The following is a 27,882-nucleotide window of genomic DNA, read 5'->3' as shown; positions in this document are numbered from 1 at the left end:
TTACGTACCCTGCCACTGTTCTAAAATAATTATTTATGGAAAATGTTTCCGTCATGCTTGCCTAATCTCACTGAAGCTTCTTACTTCGCTACACTAAAACACAGCACACTCTACTAAAACATCGCATACTTCATTTCAGTCTCCAAAACTCAGTACTTCTGCGCTCCCCGGGAAACATTCATAACAGCTAATCTGTTTACACCTGCTCTGGCATTTGAGAGAGAAGAGGAGGGAGAGGGAAACTTTTACAATAATAAACCGGTCCTAGCTAAAGTTTATTTTTGGTTCGAGAAGTAAGTGGTTCTCTGGCAGTAACAGCCAGTTGACAGGGTCTGATAAGAATGACCACTCTAATCCCTAAACTGTGTTTTGTTCAGTGGATCCAGGAGAGGAGTCTGGAGGATTAGAGTCGATCTTGGAAGTTTGCGAGATACTCTTCCCTACGGTCCAGGCTTCCGACATATAAACCTCAGAGGCATGTGTTCCTTCTTGAGACATGAGCTGCTTTTCTCAATTTCCGTGCCTTCAGCTTCAAGATGGGCATTCCTCCGAGAGCAGCAGCCGGTCTTCCACTATCCCTGAATGCACCGCGACCTCAGCATCCACTGCGCACAGCCCGACATCTCCGCAGCGAGTCCTCCGTCTGCCCGGCATGCACCGCGCCGGGAGGTACCGAGCTGCTTCGCTCGCGTTGCTAAGAGCCGCGGGTTGTTTCATGGCTCCGACTTCTGGGCGCCGAGAGTCGGTACGAGGGCCGAAGTCCGTGTGTGAGGTAAGCGGTGAGGTGAACGTTAGATAACCGACAATGGGGAGCTGCCCTGGCTCCGGAACGACCCTGAAGCTGAAGTCTTTTCCGCGACTCAAGCCCCCTGGTCAGACAGTCGTGTCCCAGTCCCTCAGGCGGAGCAGGGGGTTTGGTTGGGTCGGGACGGTACAGGATACGCCCCTTTTCCCCTCACCAGTTACAATGGTGGCGTGGCTGGAAGTGCCAGAGATTTGCTAACCTCCCTCAGGCGAAGTTACATCAGGGAGCCGCAGAGGACCAGGTCAGTACTCGACGTCAAATATAACTCTGGTTGGCTCGTCTCCTGGTCAGACTTTGATCACCTACCCTCAGCACATGCAGAACCCGACTACCTGTACCTCTACTTGCATCAAGTCCCAATGCGTTTGCTGGTTTCCTAGAACATCTCAGTTATAAAATTCTCCCTATTCAGATGCTTTCAGCGGCTTATTCTTTATATTGAACACCAAGCTTCATGTTTATGGTCTAAAATAAATAAACGCCACTTAAGAGAATCGAGATGGGAAATCTGTCAAATTCTGAGGGAAGCTTCTGGGTTAGCTGGATGAGCAGAGAAGTGATATTTTTAATTAGCGGATAAAATTGTAAAATAAGACATTTGGGAATTTATAATAATGGAAGCAAATGATTATGAGGTTAAATTGGAATACAGAAGTAAAATAATCCTTGTATGTAACAGACAACACACACAAAATGCTGGAGGAACTCAGCAGGCCAGGCAGTATCTATGGAAAAGAGTAAACAGTTGACGTTTTGGGTCCTGATGGAGGGTCTCTGCCCGAAACGTCGACTGTTTAGTCTTTTCCATAGATGCTGCCTGGCCTGCTGAGTTCCTCCAGCATTTTGCGTGTGTTGCTTGGATTTCCAGCATCTGCAATATTTCTTGTCTTATATGTAACAGAACAGGTTAGTCAAAATTACAGCACTATTTGTAGGGTCATTGAAGAAGCTGAATCTTTGACTGTAACAAAAGACAACCAGAAGATCTATGGGTCAAATGGGGCTAGCTCAGATGGGAATCTTAGTCAACATGAACCAATGGCGCTGAAGGGCCTCGTTTCTGTGGTGTATGACTCTATGATTTCGGGACTTACAACGCTTTGAGTTCACCTCTGTTATTTCAGTTCCAACCTCCTGTGCAACCCCAATTTCAATTGCCCAGGCCCAGGGCTTCCATTTCCCAGGCTCAAAGTTCTGGAGCTTCCTTTCTAAACCTCTCTGCATATTAATTATAGAGTAAGCTATAATCATTTGTTTTTATATTGCCTTGTTCAGATTAATGAAATATTTAGTCTGCTTCTGTTGATGTAAATGCCCGTGTAAATTAATTATCAGTGTAATCTCAGCTCTTTTTTATTTAGCTCTGCAATATTTAATAAAGAGTTCCCAAGAGTCACTAACAACTATCCAATCAATCCCGTTATTAACTAGACTGGAGAAAAATTTAGAGCACATTTATAAAAAAAGCAATGAAAATCTTCCCTAACTGTTAACCAGGAATATCTGAAAGAGTTTCTCAGTCAGATCTGGGTGTGCAGAATCCTACTGAGATAATGTTCCTCACATGTTGCACTGTTAACAATATTGTTAAACATCTCACTTAGGAAGTATTTCTTTAAAACAGTTCGTTTACATTAAGAGAAGATTTTGAAACACATGGTCTGTGTAAGTGTTTTTGATGTAGCCTGAGAAACATAAGGATGGGAACAGGAGTAAAGCAATCAGTATTTGAGCATGGTTGGTTATCCAGTAAGATCATGGTTCCAAGTAAAATTATACTACCGTATACTACCTTGGGATTCATTTTCTTGCAGGCATTTCCAGGAATAAAGAAATACAATTGTTTTTTTTGAAAATTTGTACAAACCCCATTTCCAGAAAAGTTGGGATATTTTCCAAAATGCAATTAAAAACAAAAATCTGTGATATGTTAATTTACATGAGCCTTTATTTAACTGACAAAAGTACAAAGAAAGGATTTTCTATAGTTTTACTGACCAACTTAATTATATTTTGTAAATATACACAAATTTAGAATTTGATGGCTGCAACACAACAAAAGTTGGGACAGAGTTAAAATAAGATTGAAAAGTGCACAGAATATTCAAGTAACACCAGTTTGGAAGACTCCACATTAAACAGGCTAATGGGTAGCAGGTGACCCCTTTGTGCCAAAATTCATGAGAAAATTAATTGTTAGTTCAAAAGGAACATTTCTCAACGCAAGATTGCAGAGAATTTAGGTCTTTCAACATCTACAGTACATAATATTGTGAAAAGATTCAGAGCCATCTCAGTGTGTAAAGGGCAAGGTCGGAAACCACTGTTGAATGCGCGTGATCTTCAAGACCTCAGGTGGCACTGCCTAAGAAACCGTCATGCTACTGTGACAATTATAGCCAACTGGGCTCAGGAGTACTTCGGGAAACCATTGTCACTCAACACAGTCTGTCGCTGCATCCAGAAATGCAACTTGAACCTGTATTACGCAAGGAAGAAGCCATACATCAACTCTATGCAGAATCGCTGGCAAGTTCTCTGGGCCCGAGCTCATCTCAGATGGACCAAAAGACTGTGGAACAGTGTGCTGTGGTCAGATGAGTCCACATTTCAGCTAGTTTTGGGAAAAAACGGGTGTCGAGTTCTCCATGCCAAAGATGTAAACGACCATCCAGATTGTTATCAGCGAAAGCTGCAAAAGCCAGCATCTGTGATGGTATGGGGGTGCATCAGTGCCCATGGCATGGGTGAGTTGCATGTATGTGAAGGTACCATTGACTCTGCGGCGTATATTAGGATTTTAGAGAGACAGATGTTGCCATCAAGGCGACGTCTCTTCCCGGGACGTCCATGCTTATTTCAGCAGGACAATGCCAGACCACATTCTGCACGGGCTACAACAGCACGGCTTTGTAGACACAGAGTGCATGTGCTTGACTGGCCTGCTGCCAGTCCAGATCTATCTCCTATTGAAAATGTATGGCGCATCATGAAGAGCAGAATCAGACAACGGAGATCACGGACTGTTGAGCAGCTGAAGTTTTATATCAAGCAAGAATGGACAAAATTTCCAGTTGTAAATCTACTACAATTAGTATCCTTAGTTCCAAAACGATTAAAAAGTGTTATTAAAAGGAAAGGTAAACATGCCTCTGTCCCAACTTTTGTTGAGTGTGTTGCAGCCATCAAATTCTAAATTTGTGTATGTTTACAAAATACAATTAAGTTGGTCAGTAAAACTATTGAAAATCTTTTCTTTGTACTTTTGTCAGTTAAATAAAGGTTCACGTGAATTAACATATCACAGATTTTTGTTTTTATTGCATTTTGGAAAATATCCCAACTTTTCTGGAAATGGGGTTTGTACATAAAACAGAGAAAAACTGAAAAAAAAACAAAAGAAGACAAACTGCGAATAACTCTGCGAACATAAGTTGTAAAGAGGCCATAAGACCATAATATATAGGAGCAGTAGTAGGCCATTCGGCCCATCGAGTTGCTCCACCATTCACTCATGGGCTAATCCAATTATTCCAGTCATCCCCACTCTCCTGCCTTATCCCCATACCCTTTGATGTCCTGGCTGATCAAGAACCTATCTATCTCTGCCTTAAATGCACCCAGTGACTTGGCCTCCAAAGTCACTTGTGGCAACAAATTCCACAGATTTACCACCCTTCAATCCTGAAGTCGTGCCCTCTTGTCCTAGACTCCCCTACCATGGGAAATAACTTTGCCATATCTAATCTGTTCAGGTCTTTTAACATTTGTAATGTTTCTAAGAGATCTCCCCTCATTCTCCTGAACTCCAGGGAATACAGCCCAAGAGTTGCTAGACGTTCCTCATACAATAACCCTTTCATTCCTGGAATCATTCTCGTGAATCTTCTCTGAACCCTCTCCAATGGCAGTATATCCTTTCTAAAATAAGGAGCCCAAAACTGCACACAATACTCCAAGTCTGATCTCACGAGTGCCTTACAGAGCCTCAACATCACATCCCTGCTCTTATGTTAAATATCTCTAGAAATGAATGCCAACATTGCATTCGCCTTCTTCACCACCAATTCAGCCTAGAGGTTAACCTTTTAGGGTATCCTGCACAAGGGCTCCCAAGTCCCTTTGCATCTCTGCATTTTGAATTCACCATACACTTTCCAACATTGTATTTTATTTGCTACTTCTTTGCCCATTCCCCAAACCAGGGGACCCCCAACCTTTTTTACACCGCAGACTGGTTTAATATTGACAGTATTCGAGCTGACTGGGGGTGGGGGGGGTGTTCAAGTAGGGTTAAACTCATCTCAACACGTCTTTTACAGTTAGGGTTGCCAACTTTCTCACTCCTAAATAAGGGACAAAAGTAGCAGTCAAATCCCGGGACACTTTACCCCAGGAAAGACTACCATGACCATGAAGCCTTGTGCGGGCACCTGTGTGCGCATGTATGACCGTACGTGCTGTTTTTTTCTGCCACAAATCGATTCTGCCTTCATCTTCCCGACTATACTGTACATACATTATTTCTACTTTATATAGGCTGTGAATTTATCATATCATTCCTGCTTTTACTATATGTTAGTGTTATTAATTTTCGGTTTTATGTGTTATTTGGTATGATTTGTTAGGTTATTTTTTGGGTCTGGGAACGCTCAGTAATTTTTCCCATATAAATTAATGGTGATTGCTACTTCGCTTCATGCCATTTCAGCATGAAAGATTTCATAGGAATGCTCTACCTTAGCAGGGGAAATACGGGACAAACCAATTTAGCCCAATATATGGGATGCCCCGGCAAATATGGGACAGTTGGCAACCCTTTGTTCAAGTTCAACAGTGCGTGACAGGGAATGAGGAAAGGTGCAGCTGACTCCTATCGTTTCCTCACGGCCCGGTACTGGTTCGTGGCCCGCTGCCCTAAACTATCTAACTCTCTCTGCAGGCTCTCTGTTTCCTCAACACTACCCGCTCCTCCACCTATCTTTGTATCATCGGCAAATTTAGCCACAAATCCATAAATCCCATCATCAAATCATTGCCATACATCATAAAAAGCAGCAGACCCAACACCGATCCCTGTGGAACTCCACTGGTAATCGGCAGCCAGCCAGAATAGGGTTCCTTTATTCCCACTCTCTGTTTTCTGCCGATCAGCCAATGCTCCACCCATGTTAGTAACTTCCCTGTAATTCCATGGGCTCTTATCTTGCTAAGCAGCCTCGTGTGTGGCACCTTGTCAAAGGTCTTCAGAAAATCCAAGTACACCACATCTACTGCATCTCCTTTGTCTACCCTGCTTGTAATTTCTTCAAAAAATTGCAGTAGGTTAGTCAGGCAGGATTTTCCTTTCAGGAAACCATGCTGGCTTTGGCCTATCTTGTCATGTGCCTCCAGGTATTTCGTAATCTCATCTCTAACAATCAATTCCAACAACTTCCCAACCACTGATGTCAGGCTAACAGGTCTATAGTTTCCTTTCTGCTGCCTCCCACCCTTCTTAAATAGTGGAGTAACATTTACAATTTTCGGGTCATCTGGTACAATGCCAGAATCTATCGATTCTAGAAAGATCATTGTTAACGCCTCTGCAATCTCTCCAGTTACTTCCTTCAGAACCCAAAGGTGCATTCCATCAGGGCCAGGAGATTTATCCACACTCTGACCATTAAGTTTCCTTAGCACCTTCTCAGTCGTAATTTTCACTGCACATACTTCACTTTCCTGACACTCTTGAATGTCCGGTATACTGCAGATGTCTTCCACTGTGAAGACTGATGCAAAATATGTATTCAGTTCCTCTGCCATCTCTGCATCTCTCATTACATTATCTCCAGCGTCATTTTGTATTGGTCCTACATCTACCCTCGACTCTCTTTTATCCTTTATATACTTAAAAAAGCTTTTAGTAACTTCTTTGATATTAGTCACCAGCTTCCTCTCATAATTCATCTTTTCCTTGTGAATGACCATCTTAGTTTTCTTCTGCAAGTTTTTAAAATCTCCCCAATCCTCTATCTTCCCACTAACTTTGGCTTCCTGGTATGCCCTCTCTTTTGCTTTTACTTTGGCTCTGACATCACTTGTCAATCACAGTAGTGTCCTTCTTCCATTCGAAAATTTCTTTTTATTTGGAATATATCTGTCTTGCACTTCTCTCATTTTTTGCAGAAACACTAGCCATTGCTGCTCTGCTGTCCTTTCTTCTGGAGTCCCTTTCCAGTCAACCTTGGCCAGTTCCTCTCTCATGCCTTTGTAATTTCCTTTCTTCCACTGAAATACTGACACATTAGAATTTAGCTTCTCCTTCTCAAATTTCAAAGTGAACTTGTTCATATTGTGATCACTGTTCCCTAAGGGTTCCTTAATCTTAAACTCTCTTATCACCTCTGGATCATTGCACAACACCCAATCCAGCACAGCCGATGCCTTAGTGGGCTCAACAACAAGCTATTCTAAAAAGCCATCCCTCAGACATTCTACAAATTCTCTCTGTTGAGGTCCAGTACTGGCCTAGTTTTCACAATGCACTCTCATGTTAAAATCCCCAACGATTATCATGACATTGCCCTTCTGCAATGCCTTTTCTATCTCCTGCTGTAATTTGTGTTACGTACCCCGTACTGGGTTGCCAAACCAGCAGAAATGGACCACTTAGTTGGAGTCTGGATTACTGGAACTAAGAAAGTTTTATTAAAGAAATAAGTAACACGGTACTCTAATCGTAAGGATATAAATGCAACAGGTTAGCAATGATAAAACACACATGTACACAGAACTAGGGTAATAGGAATCAAGCAAACTCTATCGCACTCTAGGGGTAAAATGATCAGTCTCGGGGTAAAATGATCAGTCTCAAGTGACGCAGAGTTCAGTTCAGCTTAGTACAGTTCGCAGTAATCACTGTTGTGCCGTTGGAGAGAGAGAGATAATAGGCAAATCTGATTCAGACAGACCTTTGTTCTTCACAGTTAGCTTTCGGGCGAACCCTTTTAATGTCTTCTGTGGTCATCGACTGTGACCCCTCCGTTCCGGATACGACCGTTCTTCCGCGGTGAACCCGGCACCCAGGCAAGGGCGGACACACACACCAGGTTCCCGCCGATCGTACCTTTTCACCCTGTGCGTCTATGGTCGATTCCCGCGATCAGACCTCCAAACTTCACCAACTTGTGGGGGCACACCGCTTTTCCAGGGTTTCGTTATCTCGTGATCTCGTGGTGTCTGTTGCCTTAGCGAACCTGTTCTTTTTATCCCCCTGCTGGGGTATCGCCTGTCCATCAAACTTCAAACAGTTAAGTTCAAAGCAACTGGTCTGTCAATACTCGCAACTGTGTCTCTTTTCGTTATCTCTCTCTCTCCTCATTAACATTTCGAACGTTTCTCCATTTGTCTCCCTTATCTCTCTCATCAGCATCAATCTTCTGATAACTTGGTTTGTCGTCACATTTGTAATCCACATCCCGACTGCTGTTTGGAGGCCTGTATACAACTGCCATTAGGGTCCTTTTACCCTTGCCATTTCTTAACTCAACCCACAGAGACTCTACGCCTTCCAATCCTATGTCATCCCTTTCTAATGATTTAATATTATTTCTCATAATCAGGGCCACACCACCCTCTCTGCCTACTAACCTACTAACTACTAGGCCTTGAAAGTGAGTGTCATAGAATCAGTTCAGAGTAGTAGTGAATTAAGTTGTCCACACTGTTTCAGGCACCCTGATTGTTGTACGGCAATAACTGTTCCTGAACCTGGTGGTGTGGGTCTTAAGGCTTCTTCTGTACCTTCTGCTCAATGGCAATAGAGAGAAGAAGGCATGGCTTGGATGGTGGGAGACTTTGATGAAGATGCTGCTTTCTTGCAGCAGTGCTCCTTGTAAATGTACTCAATGGTGGGGAATGTTTTGCCTGTAATGGACTGGGCTATATCCACAACTTTGTGTAGCCTTTTCCATTCCTGGGAATTGGTGTATCTGTTTCAGGCTGTAATGCAACTTATTAGGATACTCCCTACTATGCATCTATAGAAGTTTATCAAAGTTTTTGGTGACATGCAAAATCTATACAAACTTCTAAGAAAGTAGAGGTGCTGATAATGCTTTCTTTGTGGTGACATTTATGTCCTTATCCTAGGACAGATCCTCTGTTATGTTAATGCTATAATGGAATATGGAATTTAAAGCTATTTATCCTCTTCACCTCCATTCTCCTAATGAATGGCTCATGGATCTCCAGCTTCTTCCTCTGGTAGTTGGTAATCGTCTCTTTGGCTTTGCTGACATTGAGTGAGAAGTTGTTGCGGCACTACTCAACTAGATTTTCAGTCTCTCTCCAGTAGGCCATCCATTCAACCAACAATTGGTTAATACATCCTTTGGTTCAATTACACTTTCCCATTCTCTTTCTGTATACCCTGATTCCTTTCTAGTTTCTGTAGCTTAAAGGTAAAGTCATTTACCTGTGCTGGGGAATGTTTAAAGGAACAGGTTTTACAATGTTTGTTCAAAAAAATTGGAAAAATAAGGCTTTTTTCTCTTTTTTTTTACATTGACCAAACCATTCTCATATTCCATCCTGTAGTCCTTAGTTAAAGGATGTTATTTGAACCACAAAAGCATTTGTTAACCAATAACTGATTTGGTGATGCTTAAGAAACGGATTAAGTTATTTTCTTATTATTGATAGCTGAGGTGTATTTATGAATGAATAGTTAATAATGTTTTCTGAATCCTCCCGGTTGATCAATAAGTAAGGATGATTGAATAAACAGCTTTGATCCCAGTGCTATGACCTGAGCAGTTCTGGATGAAGTTACTAGCTGGGAGCTACTAGCTGGGATCTGTAGCAGTCTCTATGTTCATGTAGTTTGTGAAGACATTAGGATGTCACACCTACTGTGAATGCATGAACGAGCCAAAGGAAGGATTGGCTGTGATGATGCTTATTGTAATTTGGCATGGTGGTACCCTCTAATCATGTAGGTAACCAAGAATAGACATTGGAATAGAAAGAGACATCAGTTCAGGCTGCCTCAACCACTTCATCTGTCAGCTTGTTCTGTATGCTCTTCACCCTCTGCATGAAAAAGTTGCCCCTCAGGTCCCTTTTAAATCTTTCCACTCTCACCCTAACTCTATGCCTTCTAGTTTTGGTCCCCACTACCCTGGGGAAAGACTGTTACCATAAGCCTTATCTATGCCGATCATAATTTTAAACATTTTCGAATTCTGCTACATTGCAAGGATTAAAGACCTAACCTCACCAATCTCTTCGTATACACTCTGGTTCTGTTCTTTTCAATTTAACCAATCTTTCCTATAACAGGGTGATCAAAGGTATAGACAGTAGTTGAAGTGTGCTGTCACTAGCAACTTGTACAACTGCAACATAATATTCTCAACTCCCACACTCAGCGCCCTAGCCAATTAGGGCCTTTTACCACCCTGCAAAATGCAATTTTTTGCCACCCTATCTACCTGAGATGCTGCTTTCAATGTATTATACACTTGTACTCCACGGTCCCACTGTTCCATTAAACTCCTTTGTGCCGTAACATTCATTTTATAAGTCCTACATTGGTTTAATTTTCCAAACTACATCACCTCACACTTAGCTGTGTTGAAATCCATTTGCCACCCCTTGGCCCACTTTCCCTAATTGATCAAGATCCCCTTGTAATCTACAATAAACTTCCTCTTTACAACAACTCTCCTAATTTTATACAATATGCAAATTTACAGATCAAATTTTCTTACAATCCTTGGATTATTCTATCAGCATATCAACAACGAGTAAGTAATCAAATTGAGTGATTGTTAAGTAATGAAATGAAGTAGCAGGAGTGCACGGCTTGTCTGTAACAGTGTGAAGTGCCTTATGTGTTGGTAATGGGTGTTGTGAATTGTCCTCCTGCTTGGAGACAGGGATAATGTGTAGCAGTCATTAGTACTCGTCTGCATCAAGTGGTTTGCTTCTTGAATGCTATGAAAGCTGGATGTGTCAAGTCCTCCAGTGAGCATTGATCTGGCATTGCACCATTCATTCTGAATAGGGAGCCTTTTGCCTGAGGATTCTCAAATGCCCATCCCTGCCAAATGCTATTAAACCATGGGAATGTGGTTTAACATGGCATAGCTGGCAGGGGACTGAAAACCTGTGCAGAACGGTCGGAGGGCGTGTTTAATGACATCTTCAACCTCTCACTGTTGAAGTTGGAGGTGCCCAACTCCTTCAAAAGGTCATCAATCATGCTGGTGCCCAAGAAGAATAGGGTGAGCTGCCTCAATGGCTGTCGTTTGGTAGGACTTGCCATCTCTTGTGATGAAGTGCTTTGAGAGGATGGTCATGGCTAGAATTCACATCTGCCTGAACAAGGGCCGGGACCCGCTCCAATTTACTTACACCACAACAGGTCTACAGCAGATGCAATCTCACTGCCTCTCCACTGGGCTTTGGACCAGCTGGATAGCTGCAGTACCTATGTCAGGTTGCTCTTTATTGAATACAGCTTGACATTCAACACCGTCACAGTACTAACCAAAAAACCTTTGAAACGTTGGCCTCTGTCCCTCCTTCTGCGAGTGAATTCTTAACTTCCTCATCGAGAGACCACAGTCAGTACAGATTGCTGATAACATCTCGTTGACAATCAACATGACCAGACCTCAAAGATGTGTACTTAGCCCACTGCTCTACACTCATGACTGTGTGGCGAGGCACAGCTGAAATCCATCTATAAGTTTACTGATGACACTACTGCTGGCAGAATCTCAGTGGGTGACAAGGAGGTGTACAAGAGCAAAATAAATTGGCTAGTTGAGTGGTGTCGCAATAACAACCTTGCACTCAATGTCAGAAAGATCAAAGAATTGATTGTATACTTCAGGAAGCGGAAGCTGTGAGAACATGTACCAGTGCTTTTTGAGGGGTCAGCAGTGTAAAGAGTGAGCAGCTGCAAGTTCCTGGGCATCAACATCTCAGAGGATTTATCCTAGGCCCAACACGCTGACGTAATCACAATGAAGACACACCAGTAGTTATACTTCATTAGGAGTTTAAGGAGATTGGTATGTCACCAACAACTCTAGCAAATTTCCACTCATGTACCGTGGAGTTTATTTTGACACATTGCATCATCGGTATGGAGGTACCAATGCACAGGGTTGTAAGGTGCTTCAAAGGGTTGTAGACTCAACCCAGCTCCATCCTGGGCACAAGCCTCCCCACCATCGAGGACATCTTCAAAAGACGATGCCTTCAAAAGGGGCATGCTCTCTTCTCATTATTACCATCAGGGAAAAGGTACATGACCCTGAAGACACACTCAACGTTTTAGGAACAGCATCTTCCCCTCTGCCATCACATTTCTGAATGGTCCATGAACTCACAAACACTACCTCACAATTCTTATTTTCAACAGCTTATTTATTTTGTAATTTATGCCATTGTAACTTTCATAACTTCACTATGCCTGCACTGTACTGCTACCACAAAACAGATTTCATGACTTACGTCATTGACAATAAACCTGATTCTGATTATGATCGATACTCAAATCAATTAATTCTTCAGGTTATTTTTGTCCAGAAACTTAACTAGCTGAATTGCATATGTCTCGTCTCCCTTTCTCTTCACCATTTACACCTCGGACTTCAACTACTGCACAGTCTTGTCATCTTCAGAAGTTTTCTGATGACTGCCATAGTTGGATGCATCAGCCAGGGAGATGAGGCTGAGTACAGGGCTACAGTAGGAAACTTTGTCACATGGTGTGAGCAGAATTATCTGCAGCTTAATGTGAAAAAGACTAAGGAGCTGGTGATAGACCTGAGGAGAGCTAAGGTACCGGTGACCCCTGTTTCCATCCAGGGGGTCAGTGTGGACATGGTGGAGGATTACAAATACCTGGGGATACGAATTGACAATAATCTGGACTGGTCAAAGAACACTGAGGCTGTCTACAAGAAGGGTCAGAGCCGTCTCTATTTCCTGAGGAGACTGAGGTCCTTTAACATCTGCCGGACGATGCTGAGGATGTTCTACGAGTCTGTGGTGGCCAGTGCGATCATGTTTACTGTTGTGTGCTGGGGCAGCAGGCTGAGGGTAGCAGATACCAACAGAATCAACAAACTCATTCGTAAGGCCGGTGATATTGTGGGGATGGAACTGGACTCTCTCACGGTGGTGTCTGAAAAGAGGATGCTGTCCAAGTTGCATGCCATCTTGGTCAATGTCTCCCATCCACTACATAATATACTGGCTGGGCACAGGAGTACATTCAGCCAGAGACTCATTCCACCGAGATGCAACACAGAGCGTCATAGGAAGTCATTCCTGCCTGTGGCCATCAAACTTTACAACTCCTCCCTTGGAGGGTCAGACACCCTGAGCCAATAGGTTGGTCCTGGACTTATTTCATAATTTCTTGGCATAATTTACATATTACTATTTATGGTTTATTACTCTTTATTATTTATGGTGCAACTGTAAGGAAAACCAATTTCCCCCGGGATCAATAAAGTATGACTATGACTATGACTAATCCACAGCTACAAAAGCCCTTTGAGAGAGGATTCTAGAATTTCACAGCCAGTGTAGATTGGGGGACCACTTGTTGAAAATCATGTTTGTTGCAGATGGAGTGAAGGTCCAACCATTTTAATTCCAGTCCCCATTCCCATTCCAACTGGTCAGTTCATGGCCTCCTCTACTGCCACTCTCAGGTAGCACCTCCTATTCTGTCTGAGTAGCCTCCAACCTGAAGGCATCTTGTGGTAATTCTCCCCCTCCCCCACACCCCATCCCTCTTCTTCAATTCCCCACTCTGGCCTGTTCTATTTTCCTCACTTACCTGTCAGCTCCCCCTGGTGACCCTTCTCCTCTTTCCTTTCCCCAATGGTCCACTCTCCTCTCCTCTCCTCTCCTATCAGATTCCTTCTTCAGCCCTTTACCTTTTCCACCTATCACTTCCCAGCTTCTTACTTCATCCCGCTTGGTCACTCAGCAGGCTTCACCTATCACCTTCTAGCATGTACTTCTTCTCCCCCCACCTTGTTCTGGCTTCTTCTCCCTTTCTTTCCAGTCCTGATGAAGGGTTTAGGCCTGAAATGTCAACTGATTATTCGCCTCCGTAGATGCTGCCTGACCTGCTGAGTTCCTCCAGCATTTTGTATGTGTTACACAAGTTTTCTCATCTCCTTTCTGACTTAAAACTCTACTCTCAGTGAATATTTTTTCTCCTTACCCTGTCGCTAGTTCAAGCCTCAGCTGTAGCAGCATGCTTGTGTCATTGAGCAAGGCACTTAACCACACATTGCTCTAGTGTCTGTGCGAGGAGTAGCGCCCCACACAGGCTCCCAATCTGCGCCTTGTAAGACGCAGGCCTCTCATGGTCTGAGTCGACGTTCCCTCCCGCCTACCCTGTCAAAACCCTTAATGATCTTGAACACTTCTGTTTCAAGTCATTTTCCTTCTTTGCTCCAAAGAGTACAATTCCAGCTTAGTTTAATGTTTCCACATGACTACAGTCCCTCAACCGTTATGAATTTCCTCTGCATCCTTTCTAGTCTTTTCTTTTTCTCAACAGATCCTGAAACACAGCAGTCTGGTGACTTTCATGACCATACATAACAACTCATCTGAAGGGGTGTCTCCCCGTGATATCCTTCATTTCTCTTAGAGTGATGCTGGACAGACGACAAAAAGGTGAGTCTGGAAACTGGAAGTGGTATCACTATTCAACAAGAGGATACGCCTGCCAAGTGAAATCATTTATTGGGATATGATGGGGGTGGGGAGGACAAGCAGATGTGATGTGGGGTGGGAAGCAGCCCTGAGCTACACTAGGAATTCTGCAGATGCTGGAAATTCAAGCAACACACATCAAAGTTGCTGGTGAACGCAGCAGACCAGGCAGCATCTCTCGGAAGAGGTACAGTCAACGTTTCGGGCCGGAACCCTTGTGTGTTTCCTGACCTACACTGTTGTCTCCCAGCGGATGGCAACAGGAAGCTTCCAGCAACCCTAGCTGCCATTTCACTGAACTTCATCTACCAAGCCCGCAAGACATAGCTTTAGAGATTTAATTGAATCTGCTCACTGGATCCTTTGTCCATTTTTGCTAATGCCAGTTCCTGATTTTTATCAATTTTCCAAATTTCTCTCAAGGAAATATGCATTGTTAATTTAATCCTGATCTTTGATTTATCATTTCACAAGAATGTATCAAAGTTCAAAATAAAATTTATTATCAGAGTACATCCATGTCAGCATATACACCTCTGAGATTCTTCTTCTGCAGGCATACTTCACAAATATATAGAACAGGAACTATAAACAAACTGTGCAAATGCAGATAATAAATAAATAGCAATAAATAAATAATGAGCATAAATGACATCTCCTCTCCCCTCCCTGATAAATGTCCTGGAAATCATTTAGTCACCAAACTGGAAGCCGTGGTTCAGTCCTATCTTGCTTCTGAGCTAGAAGGTGTTTTCTTTACGGCATCACATAAATGTCATTCCATGCATTCTAAATGTCACCATTGACGGCTCTGTTTGCTTAACTTTAGGTGCTGTCGTGCAGCGTTCCTGGAGCTTTGAGAGATCAGTCCGGACTCCATTATGCCTGTGTGTAGTGCTGCTTCCTCCTCCTTCCTCCACATGAATTACAGGATGCAGCAACCTAGGTGGACGATTGATTCTGGGAACAAGGCACCTTTGGGTATATTCCCAACCTGGGAAAGTCATTAGTTCCCAGATGCATACATCTTGCTTGTTGCACAGTCCAAGTTTTAAGTGAGAATGGGTGATCAGGCTGAACTACCAGTGCACGATACAGCACACCTGATCACCAATGAGAACACCAGGATATGGCCGGATGATAAAGAGTCCACACCATTCCATAATGACACTCTGAAGCATCCCCCTGAAGAGCTGGGGCATGGGTTTCGAGCAGAGGAGACGCCTTTCATCCCAAGACCCCCGGTGAAACCAAAGCCTCCTCGGCGGAGTAGGTTACAACGTCTGCACTCACTGGAAAGCATGCGGATCATGGGGGAGACAAAAATCAGAGGCAGTGAGGGGAGCTCATCTGAACCAATCGACACTGACTCTTCATGCAAATCTCTCTATGGGGATTTCTCATACTCTCCCGTGCCACTTCCCCAGCAGAACTCTACAGTGGCTTACCAGAAGCTGTTGTCTAAAAGCAGCAGCAGCAGTAGCAGTAGTAGCAGCAGCATGCAAGACTGTGATGTCAGGCAGTCGACCAGCAGCTTGACAAAGAACAGGAATAGCCCCAACCCCTTGGATCCCGAGCCCAAACAACCTTTCTGTGATAAGACGGTATTGTCAGCCAGAGGGACACTATCTCCAGTGGTGCACACCAAGCCTCTCCCTCCCATTACTGTTAATATAGATTCTCCAGCACTAAGGACCAGTAATAGGATTGACCTGGATTATGCAGAGTACATTCATCTGACTGGGAAGGAGCTGTCAAACCAGCACAACCATTTTTATTCCCCTTCCCGAGGAACCGAGGACAGTCAGTCCTTTTTCTCCATGTCTTCTTCGAGCAGTCTTCTGTTTCCTATCCATTTAGATGATGTTCGGAACAGGTAATGTATCTCCTACACTGTGGTGTAAAATTTTGAGAATTACTTGGGTTAAATCCTCTTATCTGGGAACAGTGTGTAGGATTTGATGTTTCAGTTTTGTCTTAACTGGTTGCATTCCCACCTCAGAGGCTCAAATCACCTGTGGTGACTTGTGAACAAACCCTAGGATTATACACCCCTGCAGAGAGGACCCTGTGTTTGAATAAATTGTTAAAATGGCACCTGGTCTACTCTGTGAGATAGACATCTAAGATTTTGAACCATTAGCTTTCAGGATGACAGAAGTGCTCCCCAATGTTGTATTCGGTGTTTATTCCCCAACAAAACACAGCATATGTTCATTGTGTGAATTTGCTGTCTATAAATTAGTATTAAGCCGGTCGGTCGGTGGCATCCACACCGGACTTTGAGGTGAGTGGTCCCGAGCTCAAGTCTGGCCGGCTTCTTGCACGCTTTCCATCCGTGCTGGGTTGAGTGTCAAGCTAGCAATTCGGCCTTGTGAAAAAACAGATCAAAATGCTAAAGAAGCAGCAAGGCTGCCACCCGATGTGCCACAAGGCGCAGAAAGGAGCAACATCAAATTGGTATTAGTATTTCTTGGTTTACTTTTGCATTTCACTTCTGATCTTTCATTTTTCTTGTCGCTTGTCATTTTACTGCTGCCCTGCCCTTTGAGACTGGGTCCTTTCCATCATTGGAAGGACTCCATTGCCACCTCACCACAGCACTTCCATTCGCTGGGGCACTAACCAGCAACTCAACCCTCACTACCCAACTCTCATCTAAACCAGAGAAACCCTGCACTTCTGTCTTGATCAAAATAATACATAGTTTTCAGGAGTAGGTTCACATTGGCACAAACCAAGGGGGTTCTTTTGATCCAGACACAGAACTTATCATTATCTAGGATGATAATCTATTCCGTGATCCTTTTCCTACTTGTGTTCCAATTAAGAAAGCAAAGATGCCCATAGTTGAGGAGGACACACAGCTTAAAAGGAGCTGGGGAAGAGATGGGTTTGTGGTTAGGCAATGGGCTTTGTAGAAGAAAAGGACTTGGCTGTGGTGAGACATTGCATTGTTCTAGGATCCTGAAAACAGATCAAAGTGTGGATGATTACAGTGATGATGAGAGGGCAAATGGTGTGCAGGAAAGACTACTAGAAGCTGAAAAAGTCAAATAATGTTGAGAATTTATAGTGCCTACTTTACCACATCTGCACATTAATATATGCCCCTCTCCCCCCCCTCTCTCTCTACAGAAGTTACCTGGACGGTAGTCTCCTGACCAATGGAGGACTTTTGGGGGCTGCTGAATTGGATCGCTATTTTCCTGATAGAAGGATACGAGTATTTGTTGCCACATGGAACATGCAAGGCCAGAAGGTGAGCAACTGAATCATAGGAAAGAGAGCAAAGACAAAGCCTCCAGAATGAGGAACTTCCAACCTGAGTATAGAACAACATTAAGCCCAGTTAGCATAATTGTTCACCTGGCCACTTTTTTGTGGCTGTTTGGGAAACCCAATGAGATCTCCCTGTCACCTGAGCAAATCACTCAGCTGCCAAGCGGTAAGGGCCTAGATATTCCTGGTATTGAGTAAAGCTGCCTGTGACATTACGGAAGCAGAGATAAGTAAAATAACTAAAGATATGCAATAAAGTGGCACCCATATCAACTTCTTTGGCCACCTCCACGTTCCTGTTGGGAAGCATATGCATCTGAGCATTTAAAAAGAAAAGTAAAAGATTGAACTCCCTGTAAAGAACTCTGGATATCCTATGAAAAACATTATATTGTATTGTATTGTTGAAGGCTTCTTCTTATTTCTGCGACAGTGGAAGCAAACCTGGTTTAACTAGTGTTGTTTTCACTCTTTCCCAGGAGCTCCCGGACACGCTGGACGATCTGCTGTTGCCCTATGACTGTCACTACATCCATGACATGTATGTCATCGGTACTCAGGAAGGAATCCCAGACAAGTAATAGCAACAAAGCATCTTGAGCCTTTTTCAGTATCTTGCAAATTAATCAATTCCTCTTTTGTCCTCCACTTGCCTCCACAGACTCCCACACTTTCCCCCAAAAAAGGCTCTCATCATCTATCCCCCATATCTGTTTCTTTTTAAATCCTCTCCTTGTGGCGCATTGGGGGGCAACCTTCCCAGTTCTTGAGCATTTGCCTGTTTTTTTACAAGGCCGAGTTGCTAGGTTGCCCGTTAACCCAGCATAGATGGAAAGCATGCAAAGACCCTGTTTGAACCTGGGACCACTTGCTTCAAAGTCCAGTGTGGACACCTCTACACCACTAGCCAGCAAATCCCCCATATCTGTTAAAGCATTAATCCAAGGTGTTGCCTTTCTATAGACCGGACTAACTCCAGCTTAGATGGTGCTGGAGCTAACTGTGATCTCCCTGTACACTCACTGAGACCAACAACTGAAGCATCTCCTGATAAGTGGGCTTGGGGTTTCTGGATTCCATTCTGCATCTGAAAAGGCCTCTGGAATGGATACCCAATTTAGCCAGAAATGGTGTTCATTGCTAGGTTTCTGCATTTCTCCATGTCTTAACAGCCACTTTCCAGGTTCATGCCTTGAATTATATAATTTCATTTTTTTTCCTTTGCAAAGGAGAGAGTGGGATATTCGCCTGCAGGAGGTTCTGGGGCCTTACTTTGTATTGCTATATTCAGCAGTACATGGAATGTTGCAGCTTTCCATGTTTATCAGGAGAGACCTCATCTGGTTCTGTTCAGGTGAGTGCTGAGAATTTGAGTGCCATTCCCTGCTCAGTACCAAACAACATTTTAAAGCAAAAACCATGGATACTAGCAAATTGAATTAATGTGAAAAAGCTGAAAATACTCTGCAGATCATGCTGAAACAAAATCAGCTGAAGGAGCTTTGACCCGAAGCATTAAGTCTATGTCATTTTGTTTGGCCAGTGTGCAGACTGCAGAGGAGGAGAATTGGGTTGGCATGGTGCAGGTCAGGGAAAGGGTCAGTTGTGCAGGGTAAGAGATGGAGGTTTGGTTGGGGAGAGGATTTTGCCAGAGGTGAGAGGATTGGTGGAATAGGCAGTAATAAATGGTGGTAGTTCAGACAGAAGGGACATCGTAGGACATTGGCAAAAAGGTTTGTGGGTAGAGTTCGTTGTAGATGATCAATAATAATGGGAAGGAGAAAAGTGGCCCACGAAGTTTCTCTGGACTAGACTGGATGACTTTCTGTAGACTAGATTACCTCCAGCTTAGATGGCACTGTGATCTTCCTGCACAACCTGAGACCAACAATTGAAGCCTCTTCTGGTAGTGGGTTGGGGGTTCTAATGGAACTCTGGATTCTATTCCGCATCTGAATAAGCTGAAGCAGGTTTTTACCCTCTGTCTGAGATTTGCTTCAGTAATGTTATAGGCCTTGTACTGTGTGTGCAATAGAATATTGTGTATGATGCCACACAAATGTTGTATAGTTTGACACTACTGCACGTGTGCATTTATGCATGAATGGGTTGGGATTTCAGAAACTTCAGCAAATATTGTTGCATATTTTCATTTTGATCTAAATACAGACTTCCTGACCCAAAAGTTTGATTGCCCATATTTTACACACTTTTCACACAGTTTAGAGCTCGTTGGAGATTTCTGAGAGGTAGAGTTCAGGTTACATACAATGTAGATTCTTGGGTGACCGGCTGTGAGTTGTGTAGACTTGTCACTGACTCCACTGTGCAATCCAATATTGAAGAGTGGATATGGTTCTGTGCATGGTCAAAAACTGTCAGGTCATTCACTTTGTAGTTTTTCATTGTGCCTATTTGTCCCTCCTCAGAGGTGGAACAGGCAGCTGTGACGACTCGGATAATCTCCCAGGTCAAGACGAAGGGAGCTGTGGGGATCTCATTCACTTTTTTTGGAACATCCTTCCTGTTCATTTCTTCTCATTTTACCTGTAAGTTTCTCAGCATCTGTTGTAATATGGGAAGAAAAACCCCAGATCGTGGGCTGGGTCCTACAGTGTATTATTGGAAAGGCCTATTAGAAGACATTGCTCAGGGGTTGTACCTTGCAAGCAGGTCATTATTTTTAATAGACCTGAGTAAGTCAGGTATTGAGTTGAAGGTATGAGCTTGTATTTCTAAATCCTCAATCAGACTTTTATTTATTTTATAAGATGTGCTCATCCCCTTGGTTCACGAGAAAGTGGTGGGAAATCACTACCTTGATCACTTCAGACCTGCCAGTGAAAGTATTCAAACAGTACTGCTGGGTATTGAGCTTGAAGGTTCAAACCAATTAAGAATGAATGAACAGCAATGTGTTTCTAAGTCAGGGTGCTGTGTGATTTCAAGGGGGACTTACTGCTCATGGTGATGTTCCCAGGAACCACCTTGGTGATAGAGGTTGTTGGTTTGAAAGGTGCTTACAGAGTGGACCATGTGAATAACTGCAGTACATTTTGTAGAAGGGGAAACCAGTCATACAGGCTACTTTCCTGTGGCTTGCCTCCAATTTCTTGTGCTGCTGTTCTGTTTCTCTCTTGATATTTGTCTTGTATATGGTGAAAAGGCTTTGGGGTGTCAGGTGAGTCTCTAATTGCAGGGATCCAGCCTTTGACCTGTTTATATACTCGCAGTACTAACATGGCTAGTTCAATTAAGTTTAGTGTTCATAATGACCTGCAATGACATTGATAGTGGGGACTCAACAACTGGACTCTCTTTTGATGGTGTTTGCCTGGCATTTTTGTGGTGAAATTGTTACTTGCACTTCCAGCCCATGCCTGAATGTTGTCTAGTTCTTGCTGAGTTGTAAATGAAGTTGAATGTTTTGTGTTCATCTGCAGATGGGCCCATTCTGACTAAATGATGAAAGAAAAGTCATTGACAGAGCAGGTGGAGTTAACTGGGCCTAGGGCACTAACCCTGGGGAACCCCTGCAGTGATATTCATTTAGATTCAGGTTTATTTTTACCGGCATGTGATGGGAAATTTGTTAACTTAGCAGCAGCTGTTCAATACAGTACATAAGAAGAAAAAATAAAATGTTTACTTATTTATTCTTATTCTGTATACTTTATACAGTATATGTATATTGAATAGATTAAAAATCATGCAAAAAACAGAAATACTATATATTAAAAAAAAAAGTGAGGTAGTGTCCAAGGGTTCAACGTCCATTTAGGAATCGGATGGCAGAGGGGAAGAATCTGTTCCTGAATCGCTGAGTGTGTGACTTCAGGCTTCTGTGCCTCCTACCTGATGGTAACAGTGAGAAAAGGGCATGCCCTGGGTGCTGGAGGTCCTTAATAATGGACACTGCCTCTTTGAGACACGGCTCCTTGAAGAAGTTCCGGGTACTTTGTAGGCTAGTGCCCAAGATTGAGCGACTGCATTTACAGTCCTCTGCAGTTTTTTTCAGTCCAATGAAATAGACCCAATACCAGACAGTGATGCAGCCTGTCAGAATGCTCTCCACAGTACATATATAGAAGTTTTTAAGTGTATTTGTTGACATACCAAATCTCTTCAAACTCCTAATAAAGTATAGCCGCTGTCTTGCCTTTTTTATAACTGCATCGATGTATTGGGACCAGGTTAGATCAAGAGATCTTGAAACTGCTCACTCTCTCCACTTCTGATCCCTCTATGAGGATTGGTATGTGTTCCTCATCTTACCCTTCCAGAATTCCACAATCAGCTCTTTCGTCTTACTGACATTGAGTGCCAGGTTGTTGCTGCGGCACCACTCCACTAGTTGGCATATCTCACTCCTGTACACCCTCTCGTCACCACCTGAGATTGTATCAACAGTGGTTGTATCGTCAGCAAATTTATAGATGGTATTTGAGCTATGCCTAGCCACACAGTCATGGGTATATGGAGAGTAGAGCAGTGAGCTTAGCACACACCCAAGGTGCATCAGTGTTGATTGTCAGTGAGGAGATGTTATCACCAATCCACAGATTGTGGTCTTCCAGTTAGGAAGTGATATTCTGCAGGCTGAGATTGATTCCAAACAACCAGAGCTATTTTGCATGTTTGCAAGAGACGATTCCAACTATTGGAATGTCTTTTCCCCTCTTTGGTATCATTGATTTTATTTATTGTCGGGCCTCTTGAAACAATACAGTCAAATATTGTCTTGTCCGGTGCAGAAGTTTCACCTTACTTCTGAACTTCATCTTTTTGTTCCATGCTTGGACCAAAGCTGTGATTCGGTCTAAAATCTCATGTTCCTTGTGAAATCCAAACTGGGCACTAGTGAGTGGGTTATGTATTAGTGTCACTTGATTGCATTGGTGATGATTCTTTGTGTTACCTTGCTGATGTTCCTGTGCTGTTCTATGTTCTAAGTTGTGTGATCCCCGAGCTTTTGTTGTGTCCACTGTTCTAGGGTGTTCTTTATATTGTGTGTATTGAATTGAACTGGCTTCTGCCATGGTGAGTATTGCAAGAGGAAACTGAGATGGTTCAACCATTTAGCATTTCTGATCCTTCAGCCTGGTACTTGGCATTCACATGGTGATGTTCTTGGAATCACCTTTATAGCTATATAATTGGCTGCAACCTTTCATAGTTCTGTGGTACGAATGCAATCTGTTGTGTTGGTTATGGGCTAATTTGCTTTCTTTATGAAAGCTGTTTCTGCTGGGGTTATACCTTATTTTTAGGTGTACCTGTAGTGCAAACCTTTGAACTTAACTAAATTAGTTGAAAGTATGGCTAAGTGAAGTACTGAGCACATCACACTCAGTTTTAATCTCTCCCTCTCCCTCTCCCTCTCCCTCTCTCTCTCTCTTACAGCCGGGCCAGGGAAGGTTAATGAGAGGATGCAGGACTATAATAAAACAATAGAAGCTCTTGCACTGCCAAGGATTGTCCCCGACACTAACTGCTACAGGTCTGAGCCAAGTGAGTATTGGCATTTAAAGAAAAAACTATTTGCAGAATGGAGTATAAAGTCAGCTGGACTAATCCAGTGGGTCTTGTTGGAACATCAGTGGATGTATGCATACACTCATCTCAGCTCACTGGTCTACCTCTCTTGGTCAACCTCCTGACAGACTACTTTTCCAGAACATTCTGCCAATCTAGAATCTCATAAACAAAGTGAAAAAACCAGGACCACACCAACACCTTTCTTGTACCGTTTTCCAAACAACTCAGCTCACTGAAGCATTAGAGAACAGGTAACAGCGGTGGCCCTGAGAAAGCAAGCATCCTTGTACCTTTTTCCTATCATCATACTGTAATGCATTAATTTGTTAGAATTGTGTAGAGAAAGATAAAAAACGAATGAGCAAAATGATTTCTGGTATTGGACACAACAGAGGAAGTCCCTCCGTTTTGCACAATCCTCTTGATCACTTGCCTCCATCTGAGAGCAAATGATGTTGCAGTTTTAATATTTTACCTGGCAGAAATAAATACAGGGCCTTGTCGGTAACAGCATAGACAGAGAGTGGAATGGGGCTTGAATGTCTGGGGTTTATTGCGTGTGTTGCCTCTGAACCAAGCTGACTCCAAAAGTAAAGATTTTTCTTATTTCTTTTTAACTTTTCACTTGTTCCAGATGATGTGACCACCCGGTTTGACAATGTTTTCTGGTTTGGTGACTTCAACTTCCGGCTAGATGTAAAGCGAGCAGTGATCGATGAGCTTCTGCACAGCAGCACCAAGGATAATCTCTGCTCTATTCTCCATTATGACGAGCTGACCAAGAAACTACAGGAAGGTAGGATGAATTGTGAACCTTCCACCAACTTGGGGTAGGCAGCAGAGGTGGGCCACTCATGGCTATGGATTCCATGGTCTCTGCATTTACAGGAAACAAATAGGCACTGTCTGTTATTAGAGTGAGCGTTCCAAAGCCACAAACTGAATGTGGTACACAATCCAGAGCAATCAGCAGTCTCCAGTACCTCACTTGTTTTTGTATGTGAAGCGAGGTATTGTTAACAAGATGATCTGTCATCTGCTGCTCCTGCAGCTTTTTCAGTACATGTCCTATGTACTAGAGGTGTACTATTATTAAAGACCTTTGAAGCTCACTTACCTGATTTTTCCTCGTTCCACAGGCTCTGTTTTCAAAGGGTTCAAAGAAGCCGAAATAAATTTTCCTCCCACCTACAAATTTGACCTCGGATCTGATGTGTACGACAGCAGTGCAAAGAAAAGGACTCCATCTTATACGGTAAAGAATCAGCAGGAGTTTATTTCTGTAGCAGTTAGAGTTTTGGCGTCCCCTCTGTTGCCAGTCTTCCTGATTTTGTTATTCTGGTCAGCTGAGATGATTCTTATCACCAGAAAACATTAAAGGGTGATTCAATTAAAAGTTCTCAATATACAGTAGATTTCAGTTAATTGGGCCAAGACACTATCTATTTATCCACTGCATTTATTTATTTAGAGAGACAGCACAGAGTAGACCTTTCTGGCCCTTCAAGCCGCACTGCCTCAGCAACCCCGATCACAGGGCAATTTACAAAGTCTGACTGAACTACTCGGCATATGTTTGGGCTGTGGGAGGAAACCGGAACACCTGAGGAACATTGTGCATTTCATGGGGACGATGTACAGAAATTCCTTCCAGGGGATACTGGAATTGAACTCTGATGCCCCGAGCTGTAATAGCTTTGTGCTAACTGCTATGCCACCAAAAGAGTTACTAACTGGTGGCACTTCTGTGGCCATTAAAACACTACACCGTGCTTAGAACAAACAGTTTTTAAATAACATCAGTTCTGTGCACATGTTCAAAAAGTAGCAATTTTTGTCACAGATAGTTATCGAGAAATAAGCAGTAAGACAATTCAGAACTGCTTTGCTCACTGTGGTTTCAAGCATTCAGGCTTGGAGATGCTAGAAAACAGCCGACTGTGAAAATGAGGTGATTTCACTACTTGAAGTTAGGAACTAGAAGAATTTGAAGGTAGAGACAAATATCTTGAATGTTCTGGTTACTACTGAACATGTGCGTCAGCTTCCTGGTAGTCAAAAAGCTAAGAAATCTGACTATAAACATCAATAAAAATACCTTTTCTAAGGTGAATTGTGTTAAATTATCTCCACAAACAGTGAAGAGGTGAGCGACGGTGAGGTGAATTTGGGGGGTGAGCTGAGATGGTGTAATGCAGAATTGTTGCAGGTGGACAGCTGGCCTGGGAGTGAGTTTGGATCGCTCTGGGCGCCAAACTGATTTGAAGAGCTTGAGAGCAGTGTCGGGCTGGGCAATGAAGTCTGGGCCTGGAGCGAGTCAGTGGGTGGCGGGGTCTCAACCCAGAACCTATTGCAGCAGCAGCACCCAGGTCCTGGTGCAATATACAATTCGTTTTGTTGGCAATTTAAACGCCTGCCCAAATCAGAGGCGAGAGCCAATTTCGCTTGTTCTCTGCAAACTTCATTCCTCTCTCCAGGGCGCCAGAGACTTTCACTGTTCTGTTGTTTGGTCAATTTAAACACTGGTCCAGATACACTGAAAGGACAAGGTGATGGTCGGGACGAGCCAATTTTGCTCATTCTCCGCGATAGTCATCTCTGTGACTCTAAGGCTTTGCAGACTGCCCTGGCTGCTGTGCTTCGTGCTGCTAATATGATGAACTGATATGTAAGGCTTCGGGCGGGGTTCAGATCTGAGGGCTCAGTTTTGGTTTGGAATGCTGTTGTTTGCATGATATGTATTTTTTTTCTTTCTTGCACATCGAGTGTTGGTCTTTTATTTTTTTCTTCTTTTTAATAGGGTTCTTTTTGATTTCTTGCTTTGTGGTTACCTGTGAGCAAGCAAATCTCAAGGTTATATATATAATTTATACATTCTTTGATAATAAACGTACCTTTCTAAACTATATTTCCATGAAACCAGCTAATTGAGGTAGCTGCTTAATTCAGCCAAAGTGTACTAGTCCCGATGTATCCTAATTAACCGGAATCCACTGTAGATTGAATTACATGAGGAAGGCTTTCCACGGGAGGAGAGGTGGCATATTTAAAAGTGACATTCAATGAACCAGAGGCAGGATTAGATATTTTTTAATACAGCAACTTATGATCAGCAGTATGATGCTGGATAATTCAGAAGTGTAAGTTGAAAACAAAATATTTTCAAACTTGTTGGGAAATTACAGGTGTTTAAACAGGTTTTCTGAACACTGTATTAACAGGACAATGTGCAATGTCCCTGTGATCACGTGGGTTCCTTCTGGGTCCTCTGGTTTCCTCCCACATTCCAAAGATGTACGCATTAGTTAGTAAGTTGTACGGATGCTATGGCAACACCTCGGGCTGCCCCCAGCACAATCTTGGACTTTGACACAAACAGTGTATTCACTGTGTATGTTGATTTATATATGACAAATAAAGCTAATCTTATACTTTCCAGTGAGATCTCTATATTGTTATGAAATACAAAAGGCAGCAACTTTGACCTTAATCCTCACATCTTACAGGATAGAATCGTGTGCAAGAGTCGGCAGAAAGGCGACATTCTTGTGGTTAAGTATGGCTCCTGCAACTCCATTAAAACCTCAGACCACAGGCCTGTTTACTGCTTCTATCAAGTCAGGATCCGACCAGGAAGAGATAAGTAAGACATTGACGCTTCCACCCATTTACTCCTCCGTCTTGATCAACATTCCTTGTGGTCTTATAAAATCCTAAATGAGGGAGGTCACCTTGAGAGTTCTGTTCACAATCTATGTCTTTGTCCTTTACTGGGCTCTTAATAGCCACCTTCTATGGAGAACAGGGAGCACTTTAAGGGCTATGATGCAGGAAGAGAACTGGCTGTAGAGACTTTGAGTGAAAAAGAATTGGGTATCAGGAGTATGTGAAGTAAAATGTTTTTATTGTTTGCATTAAATGTGTCTGCTTTGCTCCTTCAGCATCCCGCTGTGTGCCGGTCAGTTTTACAGAGATATTTACTTGGAGGGAATAAGGAGGCGGTTCCTCAAGGGGCAGAAACAAGGTGCTTTATGGAACCAGAAGAACAGCACTATCTGTAGTGTCACCTGACACAACTACCAGCTAAGCAGGAAGCTTCCTTAATCTGCAATGGGATGGAGGTACTGGACTCGGGCCTGACCTCGCACTTTACCAAAGCCCTTGCTGCAGACCAGCCAACCGCAAGTGCAATGCCATGGACAAAGGATAGTGTGGGCAAGGATGCCATGCAACCTGGTTATAAGTAGTAGCTGTGTGTACACATTAATCTATGATCATTGCCGCCTTGTTTTTTATATTTTTGTATTTACAATACATTGGAAATGTTTCAGACATTAAATTAAAAAAAACATATGTTGGACTTGATAAAATTGCTTCGTGTTATTTCTAAGTGTCTTCCTCGGAAGTTTGCTGGATTCTGTGGTCCCCAGGAGTTCCTGTGTGCACGGGTACAAGCTACACGTTCTAAGTGGCTACTCTTTAAACATACACCATTAGTAACAGTAAAATGTTGC

General features: G+C 43.0%; 1 protein-coding gene across 4 annotated transcripts; it reads left to right on the top strand.

Moving 5' to 3' along the window:
* The first annotated feature begins 650 nt into the window (after window positions 1-650).
* inpp5e (inositol polyphosphate-5-phosphatase E) lies at window positions 651-27,738 on the top strand. Of its 4 annotated transcripts, none has more exons than XM_072240421.1 (12): window positions 651-772; window positions 14,391-14,509; window positions 15,378-16,424; window positions 17,687-17,810; window positions 18,310-18,371; window positions 19,060-19,184; window positions 20,260-20,379; window positions 23,234-23,341; window positions 24,003-24,164; window positions 24,508-24,623; window positions 26,875-27,011; window positions 27,310-27,738. In XM_072240421.1, exons 3-12 carry the CDS (start codon window positions 15,610-15,612, stop codon window positions 27,437-27,439), a joined length of 1,899 nt encoding a protein of 632 aa, XP_072096522.1. In that variant the 5' UTR covers window positions 651-772; window positions 14,391-14,509; window positions 15,378-15,609; the 3' UTR covers window positions 27,440-27,738. The 4 variants fall into 4 exon arrangements, with proteins under 4 accessions (XP_072096522.1, XP_072096520.1, XP_072096523.1 ...); XM_072240419.1 differs by having other exon boundaries at window positions 18,310-18,407; XM_072240420.1 differs by lacking the exon at window positions 651-772 and adding an exon at window positions 793-1,046 and having other exon boundaries at window positions 18,310-18,407.
* The last annotated feature ends 144 nt before the right edge of the window (window positions 27,739-27,882 follow it).

Source organism: Mobula birostris, chromosome 22, assembly GCF_030028105.1.
Source record: "Mobula birostris isolate sMobBir1 chromosome 22, sMobBir1.hap1, whole genome shotgun sequence".
NCBI classification, from domain to species: domain Eukaryota; kingdom Metazoa; phylum Chordata; class Chondrichthyes; order Myliobatiformes; family Myliobatidae; genus Mobula; species Mobula birostris.
This window is presented reverse-complemented; position numbering and strand designations above follow the sequence as displayed.